General features: G+C 34.3%; 1 protein-coding gene and 2 long non-coding RNA genes across 3 annotated transcripts; 1 reads left to right on the plus strand and 2 right to left on the minus strand.

The window, feature by feature from the left end:
- Nucleotides 1–4,395: 4,395 nt before the first annotated feature.
- Nucleotides 4,396–9,175, minus strand: LOC140754342 (protein YIPF2). Its single transcript, XM_073089338.1, has 4 exons — nucleotides 8,865–9,175; nucleotides 7,642–7,820; nucleotides 6,577–6,768; nucleotides 4,396–5,440 (listed from the first exon to the last, which is right to left on the minus strand). The coding sequence occupies exons 1-4, from the start codon at nucleotides 9,043–9,045 to the stop codon at nucleotides 5,111–5,113; spliced, it is 882 nt and encodes a 293-aa protein (XP_072945439.1). The 5' UTR covers nucleotides 9,046–9,175; the 3' UTR covers nucleotides 4,396–5,110.
- Nucleotides 9,176–9,668: 493 nt separating this feature from the next.
- LOC140754318 (uncharacterized) lies at nucleotides 9,669–12,486 on the plus strand. Its single transcript, XR_012103643.1, has 3 exons — nucleotides 9,669–10,078; nucleotides 10,252–11,686; nucleotides 11,865–12,486. It is a non-coding gene; the product is annotated as an uncharacterized LOC140754318 (long non-coding RNA).
- A 1,635-nt stretch (nucleotides 12,487–14,121) lies between these two features.
- LOC140754317 (uncharacterized) lies at nucleotides 14,122–15,339 on the minus strand. The gene is made up of 2 exons (XR_012103642.1): nucleotides 14,934–15,339; nucleotides 14,122–14,756 (listed from the first exon to the last, which is right to left on the minus strand). It is a non-coding gene; the product is annotated as an uncharacterized LOC140754317 (long non-coding RNA).
- Between the last annotated feature and the right edge of the window lie 406 nt (nucleotides 15,340–15,745).

The following is a 15,745-nucleotide window of genomic DNA, read 5'->3' on the forward strand; positions in this document are numbered from 1 at the left end:
ATTTACTTACGGTACCCGTCAATGACGAGTATTGTAGAGTCAAATAAAAATATTGATTACAAGAGGATATGGTATTGAGTGAGCGTGTTTTGATTAGCATCATCCGTGTTGCGGCAGCACAACATTTTGAACCAGCAGCTGTAGCTATTGAACTTCATTGCTACGTGGAAAAACCAAATAAATGAATAAAACTAGTTAGGTTTTTTTGACAAAAGTATACAACTATAAATTTCTTAATAAGTACTTCACTTTTCAGAGCGCACGACGGATTGTTATGATTACGAATCTCAAGACGTTTTTACGGAATCTCCAAATGAGCTTCGTGATGATCAAAAATGCCTATCTGATTCAGAAGAAATTGATAACTTTAAAAAAACAAAGGAAATTGGTACTATGACTACTGAATGTACAAATACGATCAGGCATCGAGAAAATAGAACAATGACTGAATCGGGGATAACATGCGCAAACAATACAGATTTAGAGATTCGGTGCAATGAGTATTTCGGAAGCGTTGTGGCATGCGAGTTAGCCAATTATCATGGTCAAGCTCGCTTTGACGTAATGAAAGAAATAATTAACATCTTTAATAGATTTAAATCTACCTAATTAATACATATTATGTAGTGGATGAAAGGTTTAATCATTGTACCAAAGAAACTGGAGATATTTTTTATATATTAGAAGAGAAAAGAAAAGACTGATTTGCTTCATCCAAATATTTATTTTTATTAGCGTACAATAATCATTTTGTAAGTGCATGCACAAAATAGTAATAATTTTGAGTCGGATTTATTGTAATATCTATAATACTCGTATTAAGACTGATTTGCCTTAATAATCATCACATAATTACAAGTCTGATTTATATAATTATCAATATCTATGATATGGTTTAAAACATTCTATGCACAAGCCTGGTTGTTGGGGGCAGTTTTCACAGGCAAACAACGTTGCTACCCTTTTTTTTTTTGATGACCAACAATGGATGCATCGTCTGCGTTTGGTTTTACCTTTTTGGTTTTTTTCTAATTTCGTAATGCAGTGGACATTTCTACCCAACGGAAGCTGTAAACTTGGTGGCAAATTGGGCTCTACAATTGATTTTATGACTTTTAAGCGAAAGTCATATAAAGATATTTTGCTGCTTGAGGCATACTTATTGTACAGAAAGAAAGAATTAATCATAATACATTGCATTATATGAATAATTACTTTTTTATACCACCTTAGTGATTTATGCTCGCACGAGTAGTACGACAGCATTTGATCATGACGATCTATCGCACTCTTATTTTCATTATAGTGTCTAATTATCTGTGGTTTCAGTTTTATTTGCCCCCTGCGATTTCTAGTATTTTCTAAAATGCCATTATATTTTGATGAAATGGCCAAGATCTCCCTTTTGTCCATCCATTTGATAACGCAGATATTATTTTTATGCTGTATGCATAACTCGCCCTTTTTTAATTTAGTATTTATAACAGTTTTTGGGTTATTTTTTCTATTGTTTCTTAGTGTGCCAGTACAAAATGTACTTTTATTATATAAATCTGCCACCAGGTCTACACTTGAATAAAAATTGTCAATAAACAAATGGTGTCCCGCATTTATATATTCGTTCATTAAATACAAAACTACTTTTTTAACGTGATTTGAGCCACCAACAAACAAATCCCTTGCACCACCGTACAAATGTATTTTCTGGGCAACTCCCAACTGGTCGGCAAGTACATAAAACTTCAAACCATACTTATTTTTTTTCCCTTTCATGTACTGTCTAAATAGAAGTCTTCCTCTCCATAACATCATTGACTCGTCAATTACTAAATGTTTTGTGGGATAATATAAGTCTAACATTCTTTTATTAAAAAAATCAATCATCGGTTTTATTTTACAGTAGCTTGTAGTTCCCCCCATATTCACACATAACATTCTTAAAATTAATAAAAAGGTATTACGAGACATCGCATCCGAGTATACTGATTGATGAAAAAAGATGTCTCTTTTCCAATAATCGGAAAGTCGATTTATTTTTATAAAACCCATGTGAAACAATAACCCGAAAAATAATTTCAAATCACCGCAGCTTATGGGTTTCCAAGACTTAGCTCTGCTGTTTACTGCCGTGCTTGTAGTTTTTAAGTACTCCCCGTACTCGTTGGTGGAACGAGTTATTAAACTAAGCAGGTCATTATTGAAAATAGCTTCAAAATAGCTTATTGGTGTATCAGCTATTACTTCTTTTACACGAGTTGTTTTTGTGAAAGGGAGCTCGATTTCGTCATCAGGATTCCCCGGGCGCCATTGATCATTAGGTGCATTAACAGGAATTATTATTTCTTCCAACTCAGTGGTTTCAATATTATCAAGTTCGAAGTCGCCTTCGGAATTGTCTTCAAGGTCAACATCTGTATCTATCTCGTCGAGAATATTTCCAGCCAATATCCCCAATAACTCTGAGTCAGACAAAGTTGAAGCTGGCTGATGCATGGGGGGCGTTGAACTTAATGGTTCCATGGCTGCGAGAGTGTCTTCGATGCCTGGGAAATCCCAATTAGGACTTTCCCATGAGCAGGATGGTATTGGATTACCAAAGGGATCCATAACCTAAGACAAAAATAATTTGTTTTTATATACTTGTACGTTTTGTACCATCATATTTTATATTTCACTATTAACTTATATAAAATACACGATCGTTTTTATTAATAAATGTAAGTGTAATAACTTATTATAGTAACAACATTTTAAATAAATATTACTTACCAATTTTATGAAACCGTCACTGAAGTTAATGCAAAGATGTGATTGCCGGAAGTCCAGAAACACTAGCCGATGTGTTCTTATATGTAATCAAAAAGTCCAAAAATACTAGCCGAAGTTGTCATAAGTGCAATCATAAAGTCCATAAATACTAGCCGAGGTCGCGATGTTTAGCAATCATGAAAGTCCAAAAACACAAGCGTAAGTCGTCGATAGAGGGATCAAACAAAATTCAGTAAACTTAAGTTACGGAAGGAACGAACGTACACATGCGATGCCGTAAGTTTCGAACACTGCACTAAACAAATTCCCTTGTCGAAAACAAAGCAATACATCTAATAACTTTTGCCGAAAAAGTGCGACGACCCAAACCAAGTACAAAATCCTTGCTTTAAAGTTCAAATTCAAAAACAATAGTATAATTATTTTCTCCGTGCAGTTTGGGTCATAAAAGATAAGCTTGCTAGGGCGGTGAGCATGTCGCGCGGGTGCAACGCCATTATCGTTAAAAACAAATGAGTCATCGAAGTTGCCTTCGGCGGTGCGGTATCCAAAGGGTGCTGGGATATTGTTATGTTGTGATCATTGTTTGTCAATTGTTATATAATTTGTTTTTCATCATTACCCCACATAATAATATTCTTATTTTAATAAAGACGTTGTTTTATCTATTTTTCTTTGATTTTTATCACAATCCCACATAACGACAAAACTAAATACACTTTCGATAACGCTTATCGACAAACTAGTGCGCATCACTAAGGCCCTAAGGCACTAATAAGGCCCGTGAGTGGGAGATAGTGCAAAATACTCGCTTCACCGCTCCGACGTTTTATGACACAAACTGCACGAAGAAAAAAATTTTACTATAGGCAAAGGTAAGATAAAAATAATAAAACGTGCCATCACACACACCATTTCGTGGAATCCTGGGGAGTAGTTTGATCCTTTCTAATGCAATTCGCACGCATATTCCCTACTCGCTCTATTCTGTCCGGTCGGTCCGACAAGACCGAACACGAAATACAAACGTATAAATGCCAATAAAAACTGATATACATTTTTTAAATTTTGTCGGCTTTTGTTAATTTTATACAAAAATTTAGGTAGGTATGCTAGGAAACGGGTCTAGGTCTGATGACCAAAAATTACGCCGCCGAAATGTAGTCTAATCTGATTCCTCGTTTATATGATCTACTCGGTTTCTTTTTTTTGCCTTCTGTGTACCTACTCATCTACCAGTCCTTCCCTATATCTTTTGCCTTTTTGAGCTCACTATTAATTTTTAACCTTATATTTGGGCTTAATATATATATATATTGCAACAACTGACATCTAAGTGCAAAGGTTGACAATCTATGATACACTTGTTAAAGTGGACACGCCAGGCGTGTTCTCGGCATTACTTAACCAATTTATTTTTTTATTGTAATATTTGAGATTTTCGCCGGTAGCCACTTTAAAATTCTTTAGTTTGTTGCTCAAGGATTACGTACTGAGAATCCCAATAAACTATGTGGGCAATCTTTTTAAATATCGACGAAAGTTTCAGAACACGCCTGGCGTGTTCAAGGCATTGTCATAGAAATTCGCAAGAACACGCTAGGCGTGTCGGTGGCATTGAACGTGTTAACTTTATTAACAAATATTTACACAATTTTATAGCTAATAATTTGGATTAATAACAAAAGCCTTAATTTATAATACACAGTCATTTTCCTTGTTTATCTATAGGTAGTGTACTTGGTTTGAAATGTTCATTATATTTGGAATGTAGAAAAATAATTAAATGCACGAAGCTTTCCCATATCAGCTGTAATGATTTTGTGCTTACTTATCAATAATTCTTAATGTTTGTATAAATATAAATACAAATTAATAAGGTTTTTTCACTAAGTCACAACTTATGAAGGATTTAACCAATTCAATGCTGTGACTTGAGCCCACTGTGAGACAGGCTATTATTATGATGGTAAGGGTACTTTCCCATAGAGAGTGGGTGGTCCAATCACAGTGAATATGATGTATAAGCACTTGCTAATATTTTATGGGTCGATTTTAAGTCCTATGAGCCATTTAACGTAAGTGCGGTTATAGTCTTCACGGAAATGGGTCTTTAAGAATGACATTACTGCAGTATGAACATGAAGTGTGAATTCACAATATTTTATTATCACTGGAAAGAAAGTCTAATATGCAAAGAGGTCACTTTGTGTGTTAGACTTTGAGCCCTTCCATTGACAATATTTCGTACACATAAATCTATAATACCTTGCACATACACAGCACTTCTCACTAAAAACAAATAGATTATAGAACTCTAAATTCTTAAAACTATATAAAGTTATGCCGCTTCAGTAGTTACCGGATGGTGGACAGGTGGGGCTTGAGGTTCACTATCAGGTACGTGGAAGAAATACAGCATAAACCCAGCCGCTAATAGGAAATGTATGGCAAGTATTGTTCCAATCAAGATAAGAGAGTATCTTGACCTCTTCAGGGCTGGTAACAGCCAGAACACCAAAGCGACTCCGGAGTCCAGCGCTGCCATCAGCACCAGAACCCATTGTAGCCAGGAAACTTGAATCGTCCAGAGAATCGCGACGGGGATGTAGATGGAAAGCGAGTATCCGTAGAGACAGAATAGCGAAATCATTGTCGGCGAACTTTGTTCCTGTAAAAAAATGGGATTTTTCAGTCCGTCAGTGTTGAGATATCTTATGTTGCATATTTATTGAAAAAAGCTGTTAAATTCGGAGGTCGACAATTTGAAGATAACTGATCTTGATAATTATTGTATGTGTAAAACTTTGGAACTGCACACTGAATTGCAAATTAAGTGTTAAACTAATTGCTAGTTTTGCTGAATTTTACTAGTTGGTTTTAGAATTAATTCTTTAAGATTATAGGCATCATTATTATAGCAATATAAAATTTCGTAAAAGCTACTTTTGCTCGGTATGAATTGGTAAGTAGGAAAAAGTTTGAAAACTTCAATAAACTTGTTTTTCATTAATTTTTAGTGTCAATAGCAATTTCGCAGTGAAGATCGAGGGAGTCCCTTCCTTGTTTTATCGTGACAGAATATTTGCCCGGGCAGTCTCATCATCATCAACCCATTATTGTCACATTGCTGGGCAAGGGTCTCCTCTCGGAATGAGAAGGCTTAGGCTTTAAGAGCGTATTGGTAGACTTCACATACCTTTGAGATTTTTTTTTATAAATCTCTTAGGTATGCAGGTTTCCTCACGATGTTTTCCTTCGCCGTTTAAGCAAGTGATAATGTCAAATATGCACATAACTAAATCAGAGGTGCGTGCCTGGGATTTGAACCTCGGACCCGTCGATCGAGAGGCCAAGTTTCTTAACCACTAGGCTATAGGGCCGTCTAATATATGACTATTGTGCATTTTTTTTCTTTTGTTTGTTTACGAGGGGAAACCTTCAAAAGGTACCCGGTGCTGTGGGAGCGACACAGGGTTATGTGGGACTCTTACCGCACTAAAACCCCCCCGGTGGCCATCCTCTATGTTGCCAAGACGACTCCCCCTCGACGACGACTCAAGTTGCCCCTTCGGGCTCCACCCAGGTGAGCTCCAGGACTCGCCACACAGTCTGGTGTTTACGACGGTATGCGACCACACACACCGCCGTCCTTCCCGGAGTTGCTTACCGGACGGCTCGACCTCCCAATCTTGCCGCCCGCAACCCTGGAAGCCCCCTTTTAGTCGCCTCTTACGACAGGCAGGGGATACCATAGCCCTATTCTGTCCTGGGACTACAGGGATAATCACTATTGTGCTTACAAACCTCAATCAAATGGGAGTCCTCCGTGGTCCACCGTAGCGCGGCCCACAGCGCGAGCGGCACGAGCCACACGTAGCTGAAGATGGCGGTGGCGGCGTACGACACCAGGTGGAAGTCGTAGCGCCACTGCTGCATCGGACGGTTCGCGTTCTGCAGGTAGCTCGCTATGTTCCCGCTCACTGCTATTGTGAAGATCTGTGTAACATTCAATTTTGACAAGCATGCAGTCTACCTGATGGTAAGTGGCTACTGCCGCCCAAGGACATCTGTAATCAACACCAAATAAGATTAAATATTCCTACCTAAGGTCAGCCACAGATGCGCCGCTAATCCTGAGGACTAAGCTGGAAAGCCTCGGAAAAGTATGTCTCCCTTACCACACCCTTCAAACCAGAACACGGCAGCGCTTAACACTGGTATTATGAGGTAGAAATAGGTGTAGCGGTGCTGTCGCTGGAATCGAACCACAAAGGGTTCTACCACCTTCAAATCAATATCTTGATTGTACAATTTGATTAGATTGAAACAATTCTAGCGTGAATTCAAACGACGACCTGCGGGTCGGAGCGGCGACCATACCGGTCTTATGCACAAAGGGTTCTGGGTTCAATCAACAGCCAGGTATCTTTTCTGGGTCTAGATTTTTGTGTATTCGTCTTTGCCTGTGGATGACGCCCACGACAAAAATAATCCTAGTGTGGGGCAGTAAGTATAGAAAGTGTTATCTTTAATTTCGTAACATGATCATATTTCTACTCGATCGCTTTTTCTGCTATATAAGGTCCTGTTAATTATAAACTCTGATCCTTCTTTTATTATAGAATTGTTATAGTGTATTTAGATACTATAAAATATATTACTCATAACAACTTACATACTTAATTGTCCTGCTATTTTTATACATATGTTCATAAGAGATAGTGCCCACTTGAAATTTGATTAAATTAACCTGTAAGCAACATTGAAGTTGCATTTAATATTTCTTAAATTCCTTATATATTCCTTAAATTAGGTCTTTACCTAATTTAAGGAATTTAAGGAAAGAAAAAGTTAATTCTATAACCTTACCAACGTAACCGCAATCCAGATGGGGCCATACAAGTCTGGTTTGCCCTTGATCCTTTCATCAAAGAAATTCCGAGAGAACTTCTGCGGTATGATTGAGGATGTGATTCTCTCCACCACCTCACTGGTTTGCACATTAAAGTACTTCTGATAGTACTCTATAGTCCAGAAGTTGTGGTTCGCTGAAAATCAAACACAAATGTTCAGTTTATGTCAATCATTGTAAAGAAACATATTATGAAATTCGATATACAGTCAAAACTCGATTATCTGGCCCTCAGTTATACGGATTCGCGACTATCTGGACTACCTCTCTAAAAAATTGGTAGCTATAAAAATACGAAAATGCACAGTTTAATGTTGAATTTAAACAACTGTCCACTGCATAATTATGGTAACTTTTTTTTGTTCCTCCATTTCTTTACCAAACGTGTGTTACAAGCGGACCACCAGTCGCGCATGTATAATAATAATAATAATACAATCTTCAAGACTTTCATCAATCGATCAAGACTTTCAGATTATGTCGGATGACGAAATCGTAGAAAACATGTTGCACAGAAATGAACAGCAGGAAACACAAGATGAGACAGAAGAAAATTTAGATGTGGAAAATGATGCAGGACCAACTCATGATGAAGCACTTCATGCCCTGGAGACAACTTTAAAGTGGTTTGAAAAACAAACAGAGGGTGATACTGTGAGTTTACTAGCTGAAACACTACTAGCTGAAAACAATTTGTGATATAGGTAGCAGTTTAATGAGTAATGCTGCAGTTCATACGCGTTAGTATGTAATCTAAACAACTGTAACTCATAATACTTTCTTAATAAACATTGATTTTCGTTGATATTTGTTGTTTTTAATAAACATAACATTATGTATGTACACAAAATCCACTTTTCTTTATGCATTCTATTTTCTGGATATTCGATTATCCGAATACTTTTACGACAACTATTAGTCCGGTTAATCGAGTTTCTACTGTAAGTGTTTTTTAATTACTGTAACATGTTCCAAGGAAGGTGTAGGACTTGTGTTTTTTATTATTGTATGAAGGTATCCGCCCTGTATACATACATAGCAATAAATCTTCCTATCTTGCTATTATTTTCTGCATATATTTATCACCAGTGTAAACACTTCTTTACTATACTGAAGCATTGTGAATACTGGTTGTTTTCTTGAATTTTATAATCTAACACTATTTTTATATTTTACTTACACTGTGGCGGAGCTTGTTCCTCCTGTACCTCCTTTGGTTCCTCATAAGCATAATTCGAATTTGACATAGAACTGTTGTATTGATTCGTATGGACAGCCTCCACGTCAATACGCGCGCTCCGGTCATGCTCCGGAGAGTAATCCTGGAAGTCTAACAGCTCCCCCGTAGGAGGTTTCGCCATTTTTACTGATTTCTACACACTTCAAGTGATTATATTTGTTATTTATGCGAATCAAACGCTTTTTGATTTTTCTAAAACTTATTTTATTGATGAAACTGAAATGTCAATTGTCAAACTCAAACTGTCAATGTCACATTCCGACTTTTTTTTATTTACGACCATGGATCACATTCCGATAGATTCGGTTATGTTGTTAAACTTACTTTTATTTATAACTTAATAAAGAGATAGTCAACCTAAAAGTTTAGAACACCATGATATAAAGTTAAAAACAAGAACAAAAAATAAAATAAATAGTTTTGTGTAAATGTAAGTAATAAGTAAATTATACTGCGATACAGAAAGTATTATAACATATTAAAACAATACAAAAACGCGCTACTTTATTTTCGTACTTTCGATCTCTGAGATCTTCACTACTCGTAGAGTACTTTATTTTATTACTCGTGGAGTGTGCTACAAAGAGTATAGTAACGGTCAAGCCATGGTGGAGATCCCTCAATAAATATTCGTTCCCTTCGCCCTTATCGCCCCTAATTAGCAGGGGTAAATGTAAACCATTGCCTTGTTTCTTCTAAAGATAAATTTGTGGCGAATGGAGGGGGTCGAAAATGGCCTGAATTGGGTACTTGACAGTTATAACAATAAAATATGAAATATGTTGGATATGATAGCTTATAAGTAAACATAAATTATGCAGTATTTCGTTTATTTTTTAATACGTTCTAAGTATTTTAATTTTAAAAAAGAAATTTTAGATTTTTTATCTGTGGATTTTAAATCCCAAAACGGCGACAGTGCTGCCTCAAATGTCATGTGACGTCACTACATCGAAACCAAACAAGACAAATAATAATTAAATCGTTTGCTGTTAGAGTTGGTTGAATTTATGTTGTGAACCAAAATGAAGCCATACTATATTAAAGCTGATAGCGTGAACCTGCTTAAAGAATCTCCATATATGCAGTGCAATAAATCAAAATGGATACAAAAACTTCCGTGAGATAACCTATGGAAATATCAAATAAACAACGTAAGTAAAACATTCTTTATATTTACATTTAATCATATCGGACAATTAAAACATTTCTTAACTGACTTCAGACAGAAGAAAGGTTCAAGTGATTATTAAGATTTTTTTAAATATACTTATATTCTTATGTGAACTGTTTTAAGGTTATTAATTGGTTATATTTATATTTACAGATCTTCCCGACAATCGTATAGTGACGACGTTATAGAGTATGTGCAGTTTAAGAGGAAGGCAAGTTTGTGTTTCATGAAAAGTAAAAGTTGTCCTGAACACAAGGTACATCAATGAAAATGAAAATGTGATGACTGTCCTGCCTAGAAAAAGTGAGGAGCCAAAAGTTTCGAAAGTGGGCACCAGTCTGAAATACATAAAGTAAAGTACACGGGAAAGAGTACTTCTTTACTTGCGTAACCTACCCAACAAGATGAAGGAAGAAAAGTGACCATACAGTTCCTATTATTGCATTGCAATTTAATTCTGAAAATGACCGTGATAAAAATATATATCCATTTGTTACGGAAAATAATTTTAGTAATGAAGAAAAGCAGACACGCAAGCAGCACAAAAATTTAGCTTAGGTGATCTGTAGTAATTATTGTAACTGTAACATATGATAAATATATACAAAAGTTCTACTGTGTGTATTCACTAATAGAACCACATAAACCAAATAAACAAAGAAATCGGTTAATAAAATACTAATATTAGCAAATCATGTATTTTTAATTATACAGTCATGTAACTTAATCAGTGCACATGCACCATCAATAATAACACAGTCATGAAATATTTTAATTGTGTCCTATTAATTACAGAATGGGCCCTTAAAATAGAATTCTCATAGACGTCTTATAATTCTATTCTTATCATAGACATCTATATAATATATTAAATATATGAATACTTCCATTTGCTGTTTTGTTTTGATTACGTCCCGTTCCAATGATTTGGAATTGACGAATCACTCGAGAGTTACTAAATTTATTCCTTTTTTTCAATAATACTTCTCTTACATAGATAGTATAAAATGTCATTGCTTGCAAACAGAGGATTTAAACATATAAGAATCTGCAAGTTCTTTAACGTTTATGAGATTTGGGTTTAGGAACTTGTATAAGCAAATTTGTTAGGATATTTAGCGATCGTACTTGAACACATCGTCACTGCACACGCCTTGTAATTTGACATTCTTGCAATTGGGTACTTGACAGTTATAACAATAAAATATGAAATATGTTGGATATGATAGCTTATAAGTAAACATAAATTATGCAGTATTTCGTTTATTTTTTAATACGTTCTAAGTATTTTAATTTTTAAAAAGAATTTTTCGATTTTTTATCTGTGGATTTTAAATCCCAAAACGGCGAGAGTGCTGCCTCAAATGTCATGTGACGTCACTACATCGAAACCAAACAAGATAAATAATAATTAAATCGTTTGCTGTTAGAGTTGGTTGAATTTATGTTGTGAACCGAAATGAAGCCATACTATATTAAAGCTGATAGCGTGAACCTGCTTAAAGAATCTCCATATATGCAGTGCAATAAATCAAAATGGATACAAAAACTTCCGTGAGATAACCTATGGAAATATCAAATAAACAACGTAAGTAAAACATTCTTTATATTTACATTTAATCATATCGGACAATTAAAACATTTCTTAACTGACTTCAGACAGAAGAAAGGTTGTCTTCAAGTGATTATTAAGATTTTTTTAAATATACTTATATTCTTATGTGAACTGTTTTAAGTTTATTAATTGGTTATATTTATATTTACAGATCTTCCCGACAATCGTATAGTGACGACGTTATAGAGTATGTGCAGTTTAAGAGGAAGGCAAGTTTGTGTTTCATGAAAAGTAAAAGTTGTCCTGAACACAAGGTACATCAATGAAAATGAAAATGTGATGACTGTCCTGCCTAGAAGAAGTGAGGAGCCAAAAGTTTCGAAAGTGGGCACCAGTCTGAAATACATAAAGTAAAGTACACGGGAAATAGTACTTCTTTACTTGCGTAACCTACCCAACAAGATGAAGGAAGAAAAGTGACCATACAGTTCCTATTATTGCATTGCAATTTAATTCTGAAAATGACAGTGATAAAAATATATATCCATTTGTTACGGAAAATAATTTTAGTAATGAAGAAAAGCAGAAACGCAAGCAGCACAAAAATTTAGCTTAGGTGATCTATAGTAATTATTGTAACTGTAACATATGATAAATATATACAAAAGTTCTACTGTGTGTACTCACTAATAGAACCATATAAACCAAATAAACAAAGAAATCGGTTAATAAAATACTAATATTAGCAAATCATGTATTTTTAATTATACAGTCATGTAACTTAATCAGTGCACATGCACCATCAATAATAACACAGTCATGAAATATTTTAATTGTGTCCTATTAATTACAGAATGGGCCCTTAAAATAGAATTCTCATAGATGTCTTATAATTCTATTCTTATCATAGACATCTATATAATATATTAAATATATGAATACTTCCACTTGCTGTTTTGTTTTGATTATGTCCCGTTCCAATGATTTGGAATTGACGAATCACTCGAGAGTTACTAAATTTATTCCTTTTTTTCAATAATACTTCTCTTACATAGATAGTATAAAATGTCATTGCTTGCAAACAGAGGATTTAAACACATAAGAACCTGCAAGTTCTTTAACGTTTATGAGATTTGGGTTTAGGAACTTGTATAAGCAAATTTGTTAGGATATTTAGCGATCGTACTTGAACACATCGTCACTGCACACGCATTGTAATTTGACATTCTTGCAATTGTACTAATAAAAGTTAAATAATTCCCAAGATTTCCCCTGAAGTATGTGTAGCGTCGAAGTTTATTTCTATATTTTCAATGTGTTGATGTCACGCTACGAAATGACACTTGACCGCCTGTTTTGGCGTAACGTTCCGTTTACCGTAATAAAAATATGTTTTTTATTAATAAATAGCCCTTTTTTCGAAAAAATGATCAATGAAAGGCATATATAATACGTATATGAATTCATTAAAACAGTTTCCCAAAAAGTGTCAAGTAGCCAATTGTACTAATAAAAGTTAAATAATTCCCAAGATTTCCCCTGAAGTATGTGTAGCGTCGAAGTTTATTTCTATATTTTCAATGTGTTGACGTCACGCTACGAAATGACACTTGACCGCCTGTTTTGGCGTAACGTTCCGTTTACCGTAATAAAAATATGTTTTTTATTAATAAATAGCCCTTTTTTTTGAAAAAATGATCAATGAAAGGCATATATAATACCTATATGAATTCATTAAAACAGTTTCCCAAAAAGTGTCAAGTAGCCAATTGGCTACTTGACACTTTTTGGGAAAGTGTTGTAATGAATTAGTATACGTATTATATATGCCTTTCATTGATCACTTTTTCGAAAAAAGGGCTATTTATTAATAAAAAACAAAGTTTCTTTACGGTGAACGGAACGTCGCGTTAAATCAGGCGGTCAAGTGTCATTTTGTGGCGAAACGTCATTATACTGTAAACAAACAACGCTCGGAAGAAAATAGGGAGTTATTTAGCTTTTATAACTAAAATTGAAATAAATGACAAGTTATAAGACGTGTGCAGTGACGATGTGTACAAGTACGATCGCTAAATATCCTAACAAATTTGCTTATACACGTTCCTAAACCGAAATCTCATAAACATTAAAAGAACTTGCAGACAGAGGATTCAAACATATAATAGAAGTATTAATGAGAAAAAAGAATAAGGAGTGATTCCTATACTCTAAATCATCAAACCCGGATGTAATCAGAACAAAACAGCATGTTAAAGTATTCATATATTATAAAGATGTCTACAATAAGAATAGAATTAGAATAGTATTAGTTAAGAATAGAATAAATGAATTAAAAGACGTCTACGAGAATTCTCTATTTTAAGGCCTCATTCTGTAATTAATAAGAAACAAACTATTTCGATGACTGAGTTATTATTACTTGTGCACGGATTAACTTACAGGACTGTATAATTAAAAATACATGATTTGCTAATTTTAATCTTTTATTAACCGACTGCTTTGTTTGTTAGGTTTATATGGGTCTATTATTGAGTACACACCATAGAACTTTTGTATATATTAATCATTATATGTTACATTTACAATATTTACTACAGATAACCTCAAAGCATTTTGAAGCTGTTATTTTCTTGTATATTGAAGCTGAATTTTTGTGCTGCTTGAGTGTGTACTTTCTTCATTTTTTAAATTATTTTCTGTAACAACTAGATATATAATTTTTATCATTGTCATTTTGAGAAATCTGTAGTGCAATAACAGCAACTGTATGGTCTTTTTCCTTCCTTCATCTTGTTACTCAAGTAAAGAACTACTATTTCCCATTTCTTTATGTACTTCAGAGTGCTGACCAGCTTTGAAACTTTTGGTTCCTCACTTTCTATGACTCCACATTAAATCATGTTTGCTGCATCCTTGGGAGGCAGGACAGTCATCACATTTAATAATACTTTGTTTTTCATATACAGTCATGGACACTGAGCATGACTTTTGATGTACCTTGTATTCAGGACAACTTTTACTTTTCATGAAATACAAACTTGCCTGCCTCTTAAACTGCACATACCCTATAGCGTCGTTACTATACGAGTGTCGCGAAGATCTGAAAATATAAATATAACCAATAAATAACCTTAGAGCAGTTCACATAAGAATATAAGTATAGTTTAAAATGCTTGATAATCACTTAAAGACAACCTTTCTTCTATCGGAAATCGGTTAAGAAATGTTTTAACTGTCCGAAATGATTAAATGTAAATATAAAGAATATTTTACTTACGTTGTTTATTTGTGATTTCCATAGGTTATTTCACGGAAGTTTTTGTATTCATTTTTATTTATTGCATTGTATATCTTCTTTAAGCAGATTCACGCTATCAGCTTTAATATACTGTGGATTCATTTCGGTTCACAACATAAATTCAACCAACTCTAACAGCAAACGATATCATTTTTATTTGTCTTGTTTATTATGCATGTAGTGACGTCACCTGACATTTAAGGCAGCACTGTCGCCGTTTTGGGATTTAAAATCCACAGATAAAAAATCGAAAATTTCTTTTAAAAAATTAAAATACTTAGAACGTATTAAAAATTAAACTAAATACTGCATAATTTATGTTTACTTATAAGCTATCATACTGGATATATTTCATATTTTATTGTTATAACTGTCAAGTACCCAATTGCTTCGAGAAAAGAATGCTACGGCCGTGCCGCTTTTTTATTTATTTTTTGTTCGACTTGAGGAGGCACTGTCGTGCCTCCAGACTCTCTGGTAAAGCGATGGTTATTTAATATTAGGGCAGCTTGTATATAGCATTAGTTCTCATGGACAGGAATGAATGTTTTTTAAATATTGGCAGTTATCTATTAAGTTTCTAAAATATCGATGAATGACAATATCTATCGCATCAACTATATATAGGTTACTATACTTAATCGCATGAACATTGCATATTCGAAAATGATTTTTTCGTTTTGAGGACTATTTTTTACGATTAATTGATAATATAATGAGTAATTAAATACATACGTATTTTATTATATTACTTTGAAATTAATTTTGTGTCCAAAAATTGCCAGTAAAGA

This window comes from Epargyreus clarus, unplaced genomic scaffold (assembly GCF_041222505.1).
Source record: "Epargyreus clarus isolate Ecla_fem2 unplaced genomic scaffold, WU_Ecla_fem_2.2 ptg000029l, whole genome shotgun sequence".
NCBI lineage: Eukaryota > Metazoa > Arthropoda > Insecta > Lepidoptera > Hesperiidae > Epargyreus > Epargyreus clarus.